Below are 21,607 nucleotides of genomic sequence, written 5' to 3' on the forward strand. Positions count from 1 at the left end.
AAGTAATTGGGCAAAATAATATGAATACAGGTAGCAGGAATCCAGATTAAGAGTATGCTTGGAAAAACATGGAAGGAGGGGATACCGAGGGCCACGTGCAGGGAAAACTGGTTAGAATGGGAAAGGCACAGACCAAATTTTGATTCATTTGTTGTTGCAGCTGTGCTGCCGATGAAGTGATATTCTCGTGAGTTACACATGATGTGATGCAGGGCTGAAGTCGAGGGTACACGTGGGTGGAAGGAGTCCATCCACTTTTTTCAGAGGCTGAATTCCCCCCAGCTAAAATAAGAAACATTCAATGTCCTCTTTGAATTTATGAATTAAAGCCGACCTTGGGGTTTGAGACACAGTCGTCCGGTTTGCAGGCTGGACACTCCACCACTGCACTATATAACCTGAAGAAAAATAACAAAACAACTAAAGGTGAAATGTCCCATTTCGGTACTGCAAGTTCCAGGGAAAACATTGCTATTGGTTCTTGGAGTTTAAAACATGCACACCTTTTAACGTTTTCAAAATCACTATTAGAAGAAAATATCCTGTCTTGGTTTTGTGTGGGTGCTGACTTTGTGAAAGGCAAATGCCATTAGTCCTGTGCAATTTGGGTGGTTATGCAAAGCCAATTTAATGATATGTGTATATTTCACCTTGATATGCTAATTTCCGGCAACGTCACATCCCATTGCGTTTGTTGATGTGTCCCCTCATTTTAATTTTTAGGACTTGACCCGTTCCTAACTGCTCTGTTGTGTCCCTGGGTCTGCATCCGCAATCCCCTCCCTTGACTTCGTTTGCTGTGAGAGTGGAAGCAAAATGCGCTCAACATAATCCCCGTTGGAGAACTTGATGGCAGGAAGTCATTAAGCACATCTTCTGCATTTTACCACATTTCTCTATGCCAATGTGTGCCAACTTTAAAAAGCAACACTGAATTTGATTTATCCATGTTTCTCTTTAGGATGCCACACTTATTGTAGCCAGTTACTTTGATTTTGTGAGAATGTCTGCACCCTGGCATGACACCAAAGTATTAGGAGCTCATGCTGGCATCTTAGCACTGAGGCATTGAGCGGAAAGGCTGCACTTCCAAGAGTAAGACCTTTTTTTTAAGATATTTAGAAAAAATCTAAAATATCATTAGATCATCTTATCTGGCCTGGGGCAGACCAATGCAGATATACAACTGTAAAGCACCACCTTTACATCCGAATGGACGAGCGGTGAGTGGTGCTTTCTATATTTGTAGCCTCCCTGTTGAACAATCATCGACAATTGGAAAGGAGAAGTTTCAATTCCAACCAATCTATCCAGAAGTCATGTTAAAAACCCTAGCTTCCATGAAATCATCCTCATGCGCCGAAAACATCTTCCCTCCTAAGATTATCCTACAACATCCTGAAATCTTTGCTCCTCTTTTCACTAAAATTGTTAACACTTCCTTTCGGGACCAAGCAGTGCCTAGTAACATAAAAAAGGTCACCATAACACCATTAGTAAAAAAACCTACGTGGGACCCTCGAGACCCCAACAATCTAAGACCTATTACTAATTGTAATTTTACTCTCAAAATACTGGATAAAATAGCAACAGCCCAACTTCAGGAGTATGTGGAATGCCACGAGATCTTACACCCCCAACAATCTGGCTTTAGAGCGGCTCACAACACCGAGACCGCCATGCTGGACTTACAGTCCAGAATGCTGGAAATTATGGACAAGGGAAAGGCCGGCCTATTGGTCTTGTTAGATCTAAGTGCTGCATTCGACCTGCTAGACCACCAGCTCCTACAGAATGCACTCGAGAAAATTGCAAACTGTTCGAAAGAGTCCATACGTTGGTTGTCATCATTCCTGGAAAACAGAATATCCAGAGTACATTGGGACGACAAATTCTCATCCGAGTTTAACATCTTCTGTGGGGTACCACAGGGAGCTAGTCTGTCCCCTTTGCTCTTTAACCTATTACCCATTCGCTTCTTATGTGAGCTACTACAAAAACTCCAGGTTTACTTTACCAACTATGCTGACGATACTCAGCTGGTTTTAGAACTGAGTGGGGATCATACTAAAGACAGTATGACATTAAACACACTATTCGAAAACATTGAAGATTGGATGGACTATAATTGGCCAATAAGACCAAATTAATGGTTTTCGGCTCTACTCAGGCCAGTGCCAAACTCTCTGATGATTATAAGGCCTTCCAAATTAAAGAAACCCAAATTCCAGTGGCAGACAAAGTCAAAACATTAGGCATGACACTGGAAGCCTCCCTAAACTCAGATGCACAGGCTATGTACGTTAGCAAAAATTGCAACTATTACATCAGGCTTCTTAAAGCAATCAGACCCCTACTGAGCGAGAAGAACAGCGCAACAATAGCAAGAGCTACCAGCTGGTCAAAAATAATGCGATTAGAATGGTAAAAAAGAAAGCAAGAAGTGAACACATTAGTGAAGCTAGACAGCTTCACTGGCTGAGAATAGAGGATCGTATTGAATTCAAGTCAATGTGTCTAGCCCACAAGTGCTTATATGGTAAGGCTCTGGCTTATCTGAAATCCAAACTTTCCTTCTACCATCCCTCTAGGACATTAAGATCTGAAGCAAACAGACTTATGACTCCCCAGAAATATAAGAAGGAACTCGGCTTGGGTAGAGCTTTCCCCAACCGAGCGGCAGCCAATTGGAATAAACTGCCGAAGCACATCTGATTGGAGCCAAACCTTACGGCTTTCCGTAAAAAGCTTAAAACTGAGCTATTTAGGTAACTCTAGACCTAGAACCACTTAATTAGGTCTCCAGTATCCAGTATCTTCGTATCTGTCCTGTTTCACCTTCTAGGCTCTCTCTGAGTCTTGTCCTTGTCTCTATTTGAGCGCCCCGATGCCTGCGGGCGGTCGGCGCTATACAAATAAATAAATAAATAAAAATACAATTTTGGCTGCCCAGTTGTAGCACACTCTCCATCTGTAAGAAACATTCAGTATCACTTCTCCCACAACACTATCCAATCTAACCTCGTCTACCTCTAAAATCGCGTTTATTGCCTCAGTCCTCTATCTCCCAGACCAAGAGACCACCTTAGCGGTGTAGGTTGAATTCTATAATTATAATTGTTCTTTTATAACGCGCTTAATACCAGAAAGTGGTTTCTAAGCGGGGGATCAGGATTGCAACCTGCGTTACACTCCAGTGTCTTGCGTCCAAGACAAAAACGTTGTTACTGGGCTATACTTCCATCCCACGGTAGACGAACAAACAAACGACTAGGAAGGTAGAATATCTTATAAGGCAGGAAAACAAAATGAAATCCCCAATCAGAATCCATTGCTCTAGGCCAGAAATACAGCACTGGCATCAGAGAGGAGATGTTTTACAATTCTAGGTCCCATACAAGAAAAGGTATGATGTAATCTCTTTAGAAAATTATTTTGTATGGCACTTGAAATACATAAATCCGTGCTCCAGCATTATGGAAAGCCACAATTCTTAACACTACTGCGTCTAGTGAGGACAAATAATGAATCCTACCTGGTAGAAATGGGGCCAGAATATGTTAATGGCTAGCTCTGCTCTGTTCCACGTGCCAGTGGCGCCACCAGACATGTTCCACACCGGGCTGCCCATCGGACCATTGTTGACCTTCACGTAGACATTCAACAGGCCGGGGTTGGACCCGCTCTTGCTCGAAACAAAGTAATGGAAGTCAATGCAGTGCGTGTCGTTTTCTTTCAGTTTGGGTAATAAGAGATGGGCCTTCTGCCCCGCTGATCTGCCAGAAGTGTTCACCAGCATGAAAGACCCTGGAAAGGTAAAGAAAAAGAGCAGGCTTTATTCACATTTATCTATTGTGCTCTGATTTAAAACACACCTTTCACAATATAAAACAATACATAGAAAGTAAAAATAAGAAAGATAAGTGAAGTAACTATAATGGAGGGATCAAAATTGTCAGGAACTACGAGCTATTTAGCACCTGGTTATAGCCATGCAGCACATAGTTAGCTTGGCAACTACCAGGATTTACTTTAAACACCCTCAGAAGAGTGGCGCCATGATATGATATGATGAGGTATTTATAATGCACCTATACACAAGTGTTTCAAGGCGCACCTCGCAGCCTATGGGGAGGCGCATAACGCGGGCGTTAGCATACGGTGATGCCGCGCCTTGTGCCTCCTCAGGGCAGGCGGCAAGCCATCTCCCCTCGCCAGGGAATGAGGTAAATCTTTGCCTCCTCCCACCCCCATCCACAGAATTCCCTAAGCCTGCCCTCCCACCCCCACTTACCTTCTTTTCTGTCCATTTCGGGAACCGACAAGCTGGGAACACAGAGGAGAGGGGCTTTACCAGTCGGTCGGCCGGGAAAGGTTCCCTCGGGTCTTCACCGGAGTTATCGGCTGCTAAATCCACCTTTCAAGGTATACTACTGTTAGCACCCTCGGCATGTGAACTAGGGTGTTAATGTCTTTTTGAAGGGTATTTGGCTTCGCGTGGATAGCGTGCACCACATTCCCCCCAAAAAACGACAAAGACAGTAGCCACGTACATAGAAAAGGTGGCTTTTTTATAAGTCCATTGTAGCAACAGAGATAAACAGGCCCGATAGGAAGGTAAGTTACATCCAGGTATTTGGGCGAGTACTAGTTGGCGTATGCCGGGGACAGAGGAGTTGAGAGAGCGTATCGGGTGGTCGGTAGCTTGTGTGGGCAAAAAAAAAAATGCTGACATGTGAAGAGGAGCAAGTGCCCAGCATGCGACACACACTTTACCAAACAAAGTAAAGCTTGCAAACCTGGCCAACAGCAGGTGCTCATGACTGAAAGAGGAAGAGAAAGAGAAATGGAAGTTCTGATCAGCTGCTTCTATTTGAAACTGTGCACCTTCCAGGGAGTCGTCCGAAATATTTATAACTGTGGTCGTTTGCAGCGTTTCAGCAACTTTGAACCAAAGGCATTGCTGGAGCAATGTGCACCAACCTAATCACACTCACCTTAATTAAGCTACGACTTGGCAAGATGGTGAAATCAGAGGTGTGCTCTAGCACGTTGAAGTGTCTCTCGTGCTAGATGTAATTACTAACACAGATCTCTGACCAAATAACAGAACATATTCAAAGAAAATGGCAAAGTACGACTTTAGGCTCAATTTAGTAAAGCAGGGTAAACTGGCAGACATCGGACAGATGCTTGCACACTCGCGCACAAACTTGATTACACGGAGGTCTTATACAGCAATATGCGTCATCTATGATCCATCCTACATGGCCAACCATAAAACATTTTAGCTGGTGGGATTGGTTAGGGGAACATGTCTACTTATAGAATGTATATGGGTTAGTACACTATTGGCTGTCTCTTATCTGTGAGGTACTCCTCAAACTACATCTAAATACGTATATAATACTGATGATAACTAATAAAATGGCAACATTGTATAGCATGTTGCCCCATATACCCACTGATTGGTTGGCATTCTCACCCAACCTTGGACTTTTGGCTTGGCTACCAGCACGTAAGATAAACAAAACCCAACTGCTTGAATCATGTCAGATTACTCCCCACTTTCCCAATTAGTCCATTATCTCTCATCTGTCGAGCGATAAGCCAATGTTTCCCGTCTGTAGTTGACCTTGTAGTATGCTCTCTGTTCTGAGGCAACTACGCACATCATGATCTTCATCCGAGGTTTAAGGAGTAGCCCATGTTTTCGACTTCTGAGTCACGTGTGAAGAGATCACAAATTTGTCAATTTCTGCCTCTTATTTACTGCTATTTGATTTAATTGTACTGAGTGTTATTGCTCTTCTTGGCCTCTAGAGTCTTGCTCACTCTACCTAGTGTAGACTTTATACACTTTTAATTGTCCAATACTTGGCTCTTGCAGATGTTTTATTCTTCTTTATTCTAAGAGAAATATGTCTTATTCATGGCTTATCCGTCTACCTCCCTTGGTGCTTTGCAGCTATTCCTTAGCACCGTTGATCCAAAGCTAACATAGACTCCTCTTTGTTTTGCACACATAGCTGTTCTCCCAGTGTCTCCTGACTCTGCAACCCTGATGTGTTTCTGAGGTAGCTGAATTTTATCTTAACACGAGCCGATGTCTATTTTCCAACTATGGCCGTCCTTGACACATTATATATTCCTCTATAGCAGGCTTCTTTATATCTCATCTACCTTGCGTTACTGCGCATTTACACTTATTGGTCAGCAAGTTACTATGTCTATTTTTGCCTTCATGATTACTTTATCTTTTCGTACATTTTCTCTTATCACTTCAGTTACATCTTCACTCTTCAGTATTTTCATATTGTTTCAATATGTCTTCGTATAGCTTCTTTATGACATCACTACACCTAAGTCAGATTTCACTCAGCGCTCCATGATGTCCAATGGTGCGTGCTGACAACCTTTCATACGGCATCCACAGTTTCAGTGTGAGGGTACATTCGGTATGACTGAGTGCATATCGTCTCTCATACTCTCAATGCAGTATAGGCATAACACATGGAGTCCCATACAGAGCTCTTCTCCTTCCAACGGCTTCTCTGCAGAGGCACTAAAAACAACACCAGAAAAAATAAGGGCTGGGGATGCCCACTTCTTTCACCATGTGTACTTTGAGTTTAGGTAGTGGAAAGCAAGAGAAATTAAGCATAAGCCTGGTTATCCTCTGCCACAACCGGGACAGAAAACTGTGTGTATATTTTTAATGGACTTGGAAAAGGAACCTACAACTTTAGAAGCAACCTCATGATGAAGTTGGAGGTAAATCATAGCGGGATCACCTATTAGCCTCTAGAAGAATCGATATTTAAATTTTTTTTTTTTAATTGATTAGTTTGGAATCTGCACCACCATGGGATGTTGATGACCTATGGAAGACACATGACTGACATTCAACATAAACGTGGACCATCCGTGACCCACCTAGATATTTGTCCAAATAGATACGACTAAGGCACCATAGTCCATTTCTCTCCCGGTCAATCATTTCACAAAATCATCCAGCACAAGAGGAATTCTCATTTTTCTACATGGTTTGGCTCTTCTGCAGGATTTGGAAAGTAACAAATATAATGCCTCTCTCAAATCGTGCCTTTCCTAAAGCATTTACATGTTGCATTGGAGTGACGACTACATAAGGTGTTCGCACACCAAACTTTAAATCATATTAACGAGGTGGTTGTTTCCTTGACGACCATAACCAGGGAGAACCTCCGGTTCCAGACTAGTACATTTCATCAACTATCAGCGACTCAACAACTTTGTGAATATAACACAGTAGCTCCCACTAAATAAATTCAATAATTGATTCTTTCACAGTCCCCAGTTACACAACTACTGTAAAAATAGGCAGCAAGTCTCAAAATTAAAGTTATATTTAAAATGATGTGTCAAGTTACGAAAATTCGAGTGCACCTATTTTGTATTTGACACCCAATTCCGATAGAGCAGTTTTGATTGTAGGTTGTTGATTATTTATTATTTAGAGTTTATTTTGGGTATTTATTGAGTGAGGACCTAGCTTCGAAAAGCAGTGGTTTTGTTTACAACAATGTGTCACTAGGAATACAGGTAAGAGCGGCACAAGTTACTGCAGTGCAGTAATGCATTACAATTAAGCAACAGGAGCAGGTGTTCAGAGAGAGATAGGGGTCGATGGAGGGTGGTATTGGGGGTGTCTATGTTGCATGAAGAAGTTGCTCCTTGAAAAGTAGGGTCTTGAGCTCCATTCAGCATTGCATAAGGGTGGGTGCAAGTCAAATGCAACCGGTAAGAGGCTTGACAGCCTGGGGGCATAGACCGAGAATGCTGGTTTGTTTTTTCTTTTTTAAATTTGTACAGCTCTAATCTCAACACGTCCTGGATTCTAGTGGAGTGTTACCTCAAATACCTGTGTGTTGACAATGATTTTTGATCCAAATGAACATTTATTGTTGTCAGAAGATCAAAAGCATGTTCAATGCTGACACCCCCTTATGCCGTTACTCAAGACCGGCTGAAGGAGCACAGGGCCTCATTCCAAGTTTGCCAGTATTCCAGCGGTAAATCCATCAGAATAACGACAAACGGAACTGCTGTTACTGCTTGGTCTGCCAGAATAACTATTACGAACCGTGCCTGTAATGAAGGCAGTTTTTGGCTGGTAGGGGACATCTCCAGCTCTAAGCAAGAGGTATATCCTTAGCCCCTACCAGTAAAGACACAACAACTGGGTCTGAACTCTCCAGAGGCCATATTAACACCTTTAAGGCATTGTCAAGCACAGAGGTCTCCAACCATTGGCTTGCCAGACATTTTGGACTACAGCTCCCATCATCTCTAGCCAGCATAGTCTACAGATGGAGGCTCTGCAGAAGTAAATATATAATCAGACGATATGGACCAGATGAGATTGGTAGAGTGAAAGAGGGACCTATGTAGGGCCTAAGACAATTCAGGAAAGGAGGGAAATGTTTGTATTTGTATTTATTAAATTTATAAAGCTTTTTACTCCAAATATGCAATAGCAGCATCAAAGGCAGCAGGCAAGCAAGAACTATAAACTATCTCAGTGGTGAGGACACCAGTCAGGACCTGGAGAAGCAAAGACAAAGAGAAGGCTGGGCAGAACCATTCCCGCAGGCTGAGCAGAAGGAACTGAGTGATCTGAGGATGCTGTTATACCTAACCAAGCTTTTGGTCAAATGGGAGCTGAGAGGTTTTAGAAGCTGGAAAGCCTGAAACAGTTGAAAGGGCTGGGTTTTTTACAGAGTCAGTGGGGCACTAGATCCCTGAGGGAGCTCAGCACTATATCCCGGTGTGACTAATCAACTTTCGGGCCACCAGTGGTGCAGGGATGCATATTGGTTTCTAAACCTTCAGCCCCACACCTCTAGTACACCAGTAGGGATCCAAACAGATTGGAAACACAAGTCAATTATAAACCTCCTTGTCTGACTTTGGTAACGTGGATGAAATGACAGGCTTATCTCTGCAAGGTCGTGGATCATTGGTCAGTTGCAACACATCGGTAATACATTTATTACCCAATGATAAAAGGCACTGTCCATCAAGGTTGCATACAAATATCTACTTTATTATTATTACAACAGACAGTTCTAGCACACTACAAAATACAACCTACTGTGTAAAGTAACAGAGAGGACAGACAGTTTCATGAAGAAAAGAGATGCACTCTGCATACTAAAAGGAGGATAGTCGGTAAAGCAATCAGTATTAACTGTTCATGGTTATTTGGTTTCAGCACCAAGGGAGCAAGGGGTCATACATGTCACTATGGGCATTCGGAGAAGGACCAGGGGGACAGAACCACAATGTACCTGGTGCTTCAGATGATCTTGATGCTTGATAGCCCTTGATGCTGGCCCAAAGCTAAGGAGTGTGTTTATAAGCAACAGCCTTGTCCTTTGGTCAGAGACTCTCTGGCACTTCCCACCTGGGAAGCTTGCTGTCAGAAGCTCGCAGGGCATGCTGTTGCTGGCTGGGTACCAGTTCTGGAGCTGCTGGGTGGTTCCTCTGAGGTCAGTATATCCCTATGTTCCCTGGGAGATGTTTAGGGAAGGGATATTGTTTCCATCTTGGAAATTCTGGACTTCCTTCACTGACGGAAGCTGTAAGGCTGACTGTACCTCCAGCCAGGGTTCAAATGAGACCTTCTTTTTACTCCTTTCGAAGTTGTCGGAGGATCTGCCAAAAGAGAGGCTCAACCCTCTTTTAAAGCCAAATGGGCCCAAGTAATTGGTGCAGGCTAAGACTACCTTAATGAACTAATCCTGGGTCCTCACCAACAATCTTCTGTTATGCTTGAGGTCATAACCAGAGTGCTTTGCAACAGGAAAGGTAAGGGGTGTCAACATGTACTACTAAGTCCCACTCATCTTCCTGTCTATTGTGGATCAAAGTGTCTCTCTGGTTAGTTGAGCTCTCTGTGGCTCCTGATCAAAGATGCTGGTCACTCTTGAAGTTTGTGTGAGAGAACATACTTTCTGTGTCCATCAAATCACATACTTCTTCCCTCTAAAAGGCCCCCCTGCAGGGTTTGCCTACTGTAAACAGTTGTCCCAGACTTGACATTCACTGCACTTCATACAGAGGGGTGGGAGCTAGCTTCAAGTTGACACATTGCATATCTACGAGGTGTTGGTTTCCTGTCCCCTTTTGTCAGTTCTGTGATCAGGCCTCCCGCAGGCCTGCTTCATTTAACTCTCATCAGTATGCACCACCACCAGCAGACTGACAAAGGGCAGGGGGGATCCATGGAACCTTTGATATTTGATTAGGCTGGCCATGGCAGGAGAAAGGTGTTGCCCCCTCCTGCTTTTGATGCTTTCAGGTACTCGTGGCTGTCACATTCCAGCTAAGTGTGACTGGCGGACTGCGTCTGTAGGCTGTGTCCACCCAGAGTACACGTGACTATGTGTTTGTTGTGCGCCCATTTTCTGAGGTTGATCTCCCATCATTCAATTTCTTTACAAAATATAAAAAAGCCCAGGCGAGTTCAAAGCCGCTGTGTGGGTGGTCGAATTCCTCACACCTGGAAAGCTGAGCTGAGCACAATATCACTGGGACAAGAAAAAATGTAACTAGTCACCATAACTTTGGATGGATTAGAACAAGCGAGCTGCTGCACTATAAAAGAAGCACACAAGGCACTATATCCCTGACACTGCTCTTGTGGCAAAAAAGCATTGTGGGGGCTATATCCCTGTGACTGTGATCTCTGGCCAAGAAACATGCTGGGCACTATATACACGAGACAGCATTTAGAATTGAGATTCAGGGAGACCAGCATCCCTATAAGACCGGGCCCCATCATACCCTTCATAGTAGCCCATCATGTCACTTTGTGTAGCTCGTTCCAGGAAAGGAATGCCATTTTAATGTATAGCTAAATGTCTAGCTCCCCTAGAGCTGTACCCCAATCCCGATGCTAGCAAGGCTAAAAGTGTTAAGGAAACCGATTAGGTTTTACATCCCTGATACTACAGGTAGCACCCAGGTTGAGAGGAAAATTGGTGACCGAGTAGGCCGAATACCCTGATACACTTTTGTTTACCCACCCCACCACTTTTTTGTTAGATTATTTCAAGAAAGGATCTGCCACTCGAGTTGGCGAGAAAACCCTAGACTTGATAGGCGTCCCAACAACATACTGACGGATAGTAAATGAGAAGAAAGCATACTCTTTTGTGTCATGTTCTGTTGGTCTGCCACATTACATAGATAATAGCTATTCGCAGTGAGCTGTACATCAGCGGGAGGTGGCTTGAACCATTCGGTAGAAGTAACCAGGGAGGTCAGGGGAAAGAGTATGGATAAATGCCGCACCTGACTGCATGCCACGGGCACGTTGCCAGAGACCTGAGCTGGACAGATGGAGTCCCAGGGCAGCAGCAAGAACATGGGAATGCGTGGAGGAGATGGGGAGTGCACTGGAACAGGGACAGTCATGCACCATGAACAAGAGACCCCATTGAGTCCCTTCTGGTATTGGAAACTACAGATATCTAATTGTTGAGAAAATAGAATGAATGGCTGTCCTGCTTACTCAAGTGGAGCAGCAAAATAGCTCAGGGGCAACGTGTTTGTCTTGGAAGCAAGACAACGCAGTGCAACACATGTTTGAATCCCGATCCCGCACTTAGAAACCAATCTCTGGTATTAAGCACATTATAAAAGAACAATTATTACACCCCCAAAAGCACAAGATAACACCAATTTGGATATACTACAATAGGACATGAATATTTACTCAGATATCCACCAGCGCCCCATCAAATTGCAATAAAAATTAGAAGCTGCTGAATTCCCAGCAAGTGTTGCATCATGTCCCTGTTTCCACTTCAGATTTACAACAAATCCTGGAGATGCATACAGCTATGTATCAATAAACAACCCAATATTCCAACTCACTAACCTTATCTTCATCATCATACTCTCTCCTCCACCTTACAGTCCCATACATCAACCAGCAAACAAACACACCTAGCAGCTGCCCACTCATTTATATCGTCCGCAATACACACCCTCACAAGGATGACGGGACTGAGGCCTTGCCCTGTGACCCCCGACCCCTCCTAAGCAGCGTCTGTACGGGACGGGTGGGGACGTCCTCTGGCCCCCACACCCTGCCCCACTGGGTGCCTCCTCCAGCCTCTGAGGACCACAACCCTCCAAAAATAGCACCTCTGCCCCCAAAAGAAGGGTGTGCCAGGCCGGGCTGGGCGTGATGGGCAGGCTGCCTAACAAGTGTCTCCATGGCGACAGGTCAGGCTTGGCCCTGGCCACAAAGCCCTCATTAGACAGACTGAAGTGGAGGGAGAAGCCAGAGGGGGTGGGAGGGAGGGATGAGAAGCAGCCGTCCTGACCACAGGGGGCCACAGCGAGCAAGAGAGCTACACAGCCCAACCCCAAAGAGACATATGAAGCACCAAGAGGTCGCCTGAGTCACAGAGGAGACTGCGGGCCACAGGTGGGGACAGCCGCAGCGTTCACCATGGGGGCAGGCTGCTCCTCCATTTCCAAGACCAAAGTGCCCAGAAAAGAGCAAGGTACCAAGCCTGCCCGGAGAGGCCAGCGATGCCAATGCATGCCTGCACTCTCACAAGCTGTCCAGGGCCCACTGGGGGTCCCAGACTGCGCCCCACCTCCTCCCAACTCCACGCTGATAGCTTCCACCTCCAACCTGAAACACTTGTGTGTAGGCGCGTTACAAATGCCATATCATATCATAACCCCCCACTCCTTGCCATTCTTCATACCCTTGTACCCCCTCTGTTCACTATCACACTACATTCCTGCCTGCCCCGCTGAACTGCCACCCATCGCGGGCACCCAATGATCTGATTGCACCCCCAAACCATCAAAGCGCGTGCACTTCCTGCCCCTTTCTTGCCCCTCATTATGTCCCCCCTGCTTGCTAGCTCTCTTCTTTCCTGTTCCCTTCTCCCTTATCCTTTCTGCCGCCCCCCACCCCCTACACCTCTTTCACTACAGGAGTTGTCTTGATTCAATATTGTCTCACCATCACTGACCTGTTGCCAATGCTTGGATTTGACTTTATGGACACATTGACTTTGGTGCTTCACCTTCTCAACTCTCATGCTGGACCTCGCCGGCAGCTCGCACTCAGGGTGGCCCTGAATCATGCTGTGCCCTTCTTGATTCCTTGCCTGCATTCTCTGTTCCCTGCAACATTATGGGCCTCATTCCGAGTTTGTTGCTAGTCATGGCGCTATTAGCACCATGACTAGCACCATTACTGGTACCAGGTCTGCCCTGGTTCAATGGGGACTTACCGGTCTAGTCCGACCTTTGCGGGACCGGTAAGTCCCCATTAAAAATGTCAATCCCCATTCCCATTTGAGACCCCATAGGGCTCAATGGGAATGGGGAGGGTGCTAATAACGGTACCGTAAATTACGGTACCGTTATTAGCTCTGAAGTCCCTTTGCGGGTCCTGTCCTTAACGCCTGCTAAAACATGGCATTAAGGAAGGACCCGCAAAGGGACTTCGGAATAGGGCGCAAAGGGATTACCGGCACCGGTGTCATTACCGGTGCCCGGTATCCCTTTGTGCCTGGGTCGTAATGACTCCCTATGTGTTTTACTGTCCTCTACAACTGTATTTACTCTCCCCTCTGCTTCTCTGCTCTTTTTTACTGCTTATTCTCTGATCTCTCCTCCTCTCCCTTCTCCATCCTCCTCTCCCTTCTCCCTCCTTCCTCCCGCCCTCCCTTTCTTTTCTATGCTCTTACTCTATCAGAATTGTCCCTAGACCTAGTATGATAGCAACAACATTTGTCTCCTCCACCCCTTCCCATATTTGTTCTCCTCCCCCCCCTTCCCATACTTGTTCTCCTCCCCCCCTTCCAGCACTATCTGAAATGACGTCAGGCCTAGTACGATAGTCGCTTGTTTTGTTCCTCTCCCTCCTTTCTCGTCCCTTCTCCCTCTCCTCTTGTAAAATTCCGACTCTACCAGAAATGTCATCAGGCCTACAACGGTAGTCACCTGTCTGTTTCCCATTCTTTCCTATCTGTGTCTTAGCCCTTGCTCTGTCGGAAATGTCGCCAGGCCGAGTACGATAGTTAATTTCACATTCTTATTGTTCATGGCCTTGTAAGAATGTCATTATATTTTTTCCTTGTTCCCTCCCTTGCCGTGAAGTGCTTTGAAACACATTGGGCCTCATTATGAGATTTGCGGTAATGGAAAAACGATGCCGGTAAGGGAATACCGGCACTGCATACCACTCCGGCCCATTACGGGTAGACATCCCGGTATCAGCGCCACCGCTGAGATCGTGCACCTCCGTACCGACATGTGTGTGGGCACGCGCCCCTTCAGGCCGGCAATACCGGGATGCCGCAAACAGGAGCACATCACAAGTCACACGGACATGCACCTACCGGCATCCCGAAGGTGGTAATTAGGGATACCGCAATGCCGGCATTACAAGCATCGCGAATCACCCGCTAATAGCAATGTGCAGTGTTTCCAACTGCCACAGGTGCACACAATCAGCACAGGTGGAGACAACGGAGTCTGGCCCAGCACAAAAGGAGCACACCCACACACCACACCCCTTCCCACACCAAAATGATCCCACTTGCAGTTGCGATATTGGGGCTGGAGGACATGATTGCATTGCTACACTATGAGCAACAACTACAGCAGGCACTACAGAGGAGACACAGAAGGAGGGTGAGACAGGCCCAGCAAGTCCCACCAGTGCAGCCAGTGGTACCACGCAGGCATCCACCAATCCCTCGCATCAGAGTCAGTCCTTTCAACCTAATTCTTGTGCAGATCCACACCCTGAACCGCCAGGACCGTGACACTATTCACCACCATTGTGGACATGATACACAACAACATTGTCAGCCTGATTGATATCCGCACCACCATCCCCCCTCTACTGAAGGTAGTGTCTGTGCTCCACTTCCTGGCCACAGGCACCTACCAGCACACAGTTGGGCAGATGTATGGCATATCACAACCTTTTTTCTCATGCATACTGAACCAAGTGCTGGATGCCCTCCTGAAGCACACAAGCGACTAAATATCCCCACCACGGACTGCCCAGGAGATCTTTGACACTAAAATTGGCTTCCATGCACTGGCAGGCATGCCAAATGGCATTGGTTCCCTCGACTGCACCCATGTGGAATTGGTGGTCCCACATGCCATGGAGGTGGCGTACCGCAATCGTAAGCTATACCACTCCGTCAATGTGCAGATGGTATGTGACTCCACCAAGTTCATCACACATTGTTGTGCCCGATATCCCTGATCAACTCATGATTCAATGGTCCTGCGAAACTCCACAATACCACGCTACATGGAGCGACATGCGGGACGACATGCCTGGCTGTTTGGTAAGTTGCATGACAGGCACATGGCAGTGTAATGGGGGGGGAGATGCACACACCACCTGGGTGTGAATGGGGTGGTGACTGGACAATGGCCATACTACAAAACACTGTGCCCCAAAACATCCCAACCTGAACATGACACCTAAACGTCATAGAAATGATGGATGCTGCACACCAATGCCAATATACCAGACTTGCAACCAGCCCACATCCCTCGACACGTCCACTGCACATCATCAGACCGTACCCTCTGTAACACAATGCAGCAACATGCTGTGAGTATGCACAATGTACATGACCACAGCAAAGCACAACACAGGACATGCATCCATGAGTGCGCACAAATCAATCCCACCAGGGGAATACACTGATTGTCACTGGCCCACCACCACAGAAGCGCTGCATGTCACCATGGGAATAATAACTGATGAATGACGAATCATGATGTAACATCTGCCAATGCTGCTAGTAAAAATACATAGGAATCACTCCACATCACCTATATGACTGCAAACACAGCGGTAGGCATCCACAGTACATGAGCACCAGCATGAAAGTGGACAGCTGCATCATCTGGACGACGCAACCCACACCTGTAGACTATGGAACAGCACACATTGCGGAAAATAAACATGTGTGCAGACATTCAGGGACATGTGCTAGTGAGCAACAAATATCTGCAGGCATGAGAGTGCTAAGTACAGGTGCCATGGTAGAAATTGACTCACACATACCTCATTTTGCACCCATGCGGGTGATGCTGGCTATCCCTTGAAGCCGTGGCTCCTCACCCCTGTTCGGAACCAGCAGAACAGGCATGAAGAGGACTGCAATCGGGCCCATACCCGTACCCGTGTGGTGATCGAGCAGACCTTTGGCCTGTTGAAGGCACGGTTTCGCTCCCTCAGCAGGTCGGGTGGGGCACTCCTGTACAGGCATGAGAAGGTGTCCAAGATCATCATGGATTGTGCCATGCTGCACAACATGTGCATCTGACGGAACGTGCCTCTGCCGCCTGACATTGACCCGCAACCACCAGGTGAGGATGAAGATGATGAAGTAGAAGGGGTTGCACATCAGTCAGGTGGTGATGCACATGAGGGACGTGCTGTGCGCCAGTTTGTGATAGACCAGTATTTCTAAGTCACATGGATGCAGAGGGTGCCATGGATGTGGGACTCTGGGCACTGGGTGTGGGAGTACATGGACATTGCACTGTAAACCAATAAAGCACACATACACAATGAGCAATGTGCAGTCATGTGTTTTTTTTGTACACAACGGGTGTATTAAACAGGTGATATATACAAAGTGCATTGACCCTCCACCTCACACACCCCCAACCCCCTCCCCCCACAACTCCCCACACACCCCTCCCCCACAATTCCCCCACACACCCCCTCCTCTTCCCCCACAACTCCATCACACATCACCTCTCCCTCCCCCCCACAAATCCCCCACACATGGTGTGCAATCATAGTTATTGTATGCACTGTGTCAATATGAGTACGCACATGTAAGTTGCCCCTGCTAATGGCAGCCTCTGTCGGCCTCCAGGGGCTGGATGTCAGAGCAGCGCGTAGTGCGTGAAGACCTACGCAGGGGGCTCATTTGTGTTGAACTGGTGGATGACGCTGTGCCTGCATGATCCACTGTTGGGTCAGGACGCTGAGCCTCCAAGGCCTCGGCCATCCTGGCCAGGACCTGCCTCACCGCTGACAGCTCCTCGCAAATCCTGGTACTTGACTCCATGGCCCCTGTCATGGCCGCAATGTTTTCTCGTGCCTCCTGCCTTGTCAAGGTACCATCAGAGACATACTGCTTGATGAGCCCTGTGAGCTCCTGCTGCAGCCCCTCCATTTGGGCCATGCGCCACTCTTCGTCCCTGATGCCTGTTGAGGTGGATGGGACGTCTGCCGAGGGGCCCTATGCATGTGTGTCCTCTGGGGGGCTCCAGGCCTCTTGAATTGCCTCTCCTCCTGACTGGTCCAGTGGGGTGCTATTGGGGGTGCTCAGTAGGGGTGTGCTGGGGGGGTTTCTGGGGGCTCAGTGTGCGTACCACATCCATTGACAGGTTGTCGTCCTCAGGTAGACATTCCTCAGCCAGGCAGTGTCCTTCGTCTCCACTCTGGGGCGCTGTGGCTGCTGCCTTCCCTATGGAGCTGTTTGCAGCTGACAGGGTTTTGCAGCAGTTCTGTGCTGCCCCTGTGCCTTGGCATCTTGGGTTGGTATTGGCTTGGGTGGCAGTTGTTGCCTGCCAGTGGCCTTTGATGTGGTTGGCCTGGTGCCGTCATCCCTGGCCCTGGCCTTTTTGGATGGTGTCCTGGCCTGTGCCACTGTATCCTCAGCATCGCTGTCGGAATCTGTGCCTGTGGGGGACAGAGAGAGGCACGGCATCAGTAATGGTTGCACATGCATCATGCATACATTGGTATTGGTGCAGTTGTACGCATGTGATGATTTGCTGTCTTGGAGTTGTGACATACAGGTTGCTTGCTATATGGGGGGGGCTATTCAGCCATACGTCAGGTTCTCACATGTGTAAGGGGGTGTATGCTGTGTGACATGCTTTTGTGTTGTGGACAGCGTGCAGTCTGACACATGCCGTTTAGCTGTTTGTGGGATGTGTCTCAGGTATGGCATTGGCATGCTGCATGCATGTTGATGTGACGGTGCTGGGGACAGCATCTAGGCAGGGATGTGTCCATGTGTGTGTGATGGCTCATGCATTGGCTTATGACACTGTCACATTTGTGGCCCATCATCATGCTTTGGGTTCTAGTGGTTTGTGTGGACACTCACCTCCATCTGCCGATGACGGTACTCCACGCTCCATGTCTCCCACTCCCTCAATGGCCTCCAGGCCGATCGTACTTGCACATGTTTACTCCCATCTGGTGAGCTTGATGGGGGAGTTGGCCCTGTGGCCTGTTGCCAAACCCTGGCTCCGATTGGCCGAGAGAATGTTCCGCACACGGAGGCGTAGGTCATCCCACCTCTTTTTCACATCTTTGACGGGGCAGGAGGTGGTGCCGACCGCACTGACCTTTCTGCCCACTTCCTCCCATATCTCCTTTTTTTTATCTGAGCAGGTCACTGCAGGTCTGCTGCGAAGACCACATCACCATTGTCAGACAGAGTGTCTGCCAACATATTCAATTCATCCTCTGAAAAGCGCACCTTGCGCTGACGGGAGGCACCTTTCTTGATGGCCTTAGGCATTGTGCTGGTGATGTAAGTATTGGTTTGTGGATGCAGGTCCTGTGTGTGGAGGATTGCAATGGATTGTGTTTTCCGTTGCATTTCCCGTTCCGGCGCAATGACGTTACTTCCGCTTCCGGTATTGCCGGGCCCTGTATTGCTGGACCCGTTATTGCCGGTGCCCGTTATTGGCGTGCCTGTTATTTAGGGGTGGCCGAAGGCAGAGGAGTTGTCAGCGTTTTGCATGATGCCGCTAACTGGGGTTTTAGGGTCGTTAACGGAATGCTGGTACAGATGTTACCGGCATGCCGCTACACGCGTGCACGCATTCTCGTAATCGGCTGCTGTTAGCGGCGTCAGTGCTACCTGGATGCGTATTGCCTCCATGCTGGTAATGTTTGGTTTTTACGGCAAATCTCGTAATGAGGCCCATTGTGTATAGGCGCTATATCAATAAACATATACCACATCACTCTTCATGTTTACTAATAACCTACTCATGCCCACAGGGAAAATCTCAATAGTACACAACAAAGCATATGACTCAAGTGGTTCCCGTGGCAAAATACATACCCCATTTGTCCCAATAAAACGCTCCTATATTCTCAGTAGCACACAGATTGTGGGTACTTCTGACCAGCACCAATCCACACCCCAGGTTACGCAGCTCGTCTTTCCCCCTGCTTCTATTAAGCCCACCTTTTTTTCAGAACCAAGCACATGAGAACAAGGACCACAGTGCATGCCACATGTTGCACCAGAGAGGAAATAAATGGATTCCTTCTAAAAGCAATCAGGTCATATGGTAAGTTCAAGAAAGCACTCAAACATTGTGGTCCTCGGTGTGATGGCGTCATCACCATAAGTTTGCTGCAGCAGAGACTACTGCCATAGCATTCGCTACAGTCTACATTTAGCGCGACAGAAATGATCGACGTTGCATTTCTTAGATTGGCATGGTGCTAAGTGTATGGCAAATGGAAATTGAATTAGACTTACACAAGTAAGGCTCTTGTATTAAAATAGGAATCTAACAAAAACAAATTAAAATATTTCATTGTACCTGAGAAAGAGGAGATTTGCCAAATGTACTAACACATTCAATTTAAACAATAATCAGACGGAGGGCTTGTTTAAAAACAGCTGGCAAGAAAATTGTTCTTTTGTTCGTATTTTACAACCAATTTACATCTCATTAGTATCCGAGGTATTGCGCGGAGGTTGTTATTATCTGTGGTAGGCTGGGCGCGCATTCTCGGAGCGTTCCAAGAAACCTTTGTATGAGGGTTAATCTTATGGGAGTGCAGCTTGAGCGGTGACCTGGGCATGAGGCCAATTCTGCATCCGGAAGTTTGCAAGAGTTGCTCGAATGTCTTTTTAGTACATTTTTCAAATCTTTTGTGAAGATTCTACATCACTGATTGGATACATCGGTATGCAGTGATAAAATTGCGGCTAAAATATTGCATGTAAAAAAGAAAATGCGGCAAAAATGCTGTGCTTTAACCGGTTAAAGGTGTACCCCATTACACCATTTAAGGGGAGCGGGGCTTGCGGGGGTGTCACCCACCCCTTAAATGGTATAAAGGGTCTGGGGTTGCGAGGGTGTGCCCCGCATCCTTTACATGGATTGCGGCATCAAAAACACAGCATTTTTGATGCAATATTTTGTGTTCACAGCCATTTTTGCAGCGATTTTAACACATGGAACCAATTCATCACTATGTGAGGCGTGAAAGAAGAGCTGGCAAATCCTGGAAATAAGCAGAAGTGTTAAGTAGTGTGCAGTTATCATGCGCTGGAAGGGGTTTCAATGTGGGCAGTGGAATAAGGCACCCCCACTATCAGCAACTTCAGACCTCATAGACCATCCCCATTAGTTACTTGGGACTACTCCAAGCTCAAGCCCAGAAAAAGACCTCACCTAAAGACAGTTCCACTCATAGACACAATCTCTACTCTGACAGTGACCTTTGCTTTGGGCGTATTATCACGAGCTAGCAATGTTTAGCTGGAAGGAGTGTTAAGATGTTGCAGACCTTCTAGTTTTGTGCAGGTGAGTGAGGGCCATATCTGTAATAATGCCCCTCAGCCTCCATGGGGACCCTTTCTTAATGCGGTCATTGTTTAGCAGCTTTCCTTTGTTGAACTCTTGTAAGAGGCTTGTTCCATTCCTCGTCATTTGGGGTTTAGCCAAACCCTGGGACTGCAGCTGGCGTAATGCACACATGCCACAACAGCCGAACAATAGCCTCGAAGCCCCATTATTAAAAGAATGCCACTTCCAGAGGCACCCTCCGCGGTTGGGAGCAGCACAGCCTGTTTAACATGTATGCTGCATGCATTTTCTGCATGGGCAGCATTCACAGGGGTGAAAAGGTGATTGGACATTTGAACAGGGGACGGATTATAAATCAAAGAATCATCATAGACCATATCAAATCCTAAAAATCCTAGAAATCTTGAGAGTCTTAAAAAAAAATATATATATATAGTGATGTCATATGATATTTGGGATGTCATCTTTGATGTCCTGGGTGTTAGTCTTAGCAGTGCACGGTGGTGGCGCGAGTTATGGTTGCTTAACTTACCATAACTAGCAAATTTCAGGGGTTTTCCGATTTTACTTGTAACCATAACGTCCTTTTAACAACGTTTTTTTACTGAATTTCATAGATTTTTAGTAGCGCAACTTAACCATAACTTCCCTTTAACAAAGTTTTTTCATTGAATTTCATAGGTTTTTATTAGTGCAACTTAACCATAACGTCCCGTTAACAAAGTTTTTTCATTGAATTTCATAGGTTTTTATTACTGCAACTTAACCATAACGTCCCATTAACAAAGTTTTTTCATTGAATTTCATAGGTTTTTATGAGTGCAACTTAACCATAACGCCCCTTTAACAAAGTTTTTTCATTGAATTTCATGGGCTCTTACCAGTGCATGCTATTTTCCTACAACTTACTAATATCATACTTACCCAATATAGCAGTATTTGTGTCCAATTTACAAAG

At 46.5% G+C, this 21,607-nt stretch overlaps 1 protein-coding gene across 15 annotated transcripts in view; it reads right to left on the reverse strand.

Annotated features, from left to right (window-relative positions):
* PTPRM (protein tyrosine phosphatase receptor type M) overlaps positions 1–21,607 on the reverse strand; it is a 2,094,608-nt gene that overhangs the window by 1,515,937 nt on the left and 557,064 nt on the right. For all 15 annotated transcript variants that reach the window (XM_069620757.1, XM_069620755.1, XM_069620756.1 and 12 more), the window contains exon 3: positions 3,536–3,807. In XM_069620757.1, coding sequence (XP_069476858.1) covers positions 3,536–3,807 — 272 coding nt within the window. The remainder of the gene's footprint in view (positions 1–3,535; positions 3,808–21,607) is intronic.

Source organism: Ambystoma mexicanum, chromosome 5q (assembly GCF_040938575.1).
Source record: "Ambystoma mexicanum isolate Mex_15411 chromosome 5q, UKY_AmexF1_1, whole genome shotgun sequence".
Lineage (NCBI taxonomy): Eukaryota > Metazoa > Chordata > Amphibia > Caudata > Ambystomatidae > Ambystoma > Ambystoma mexicanum.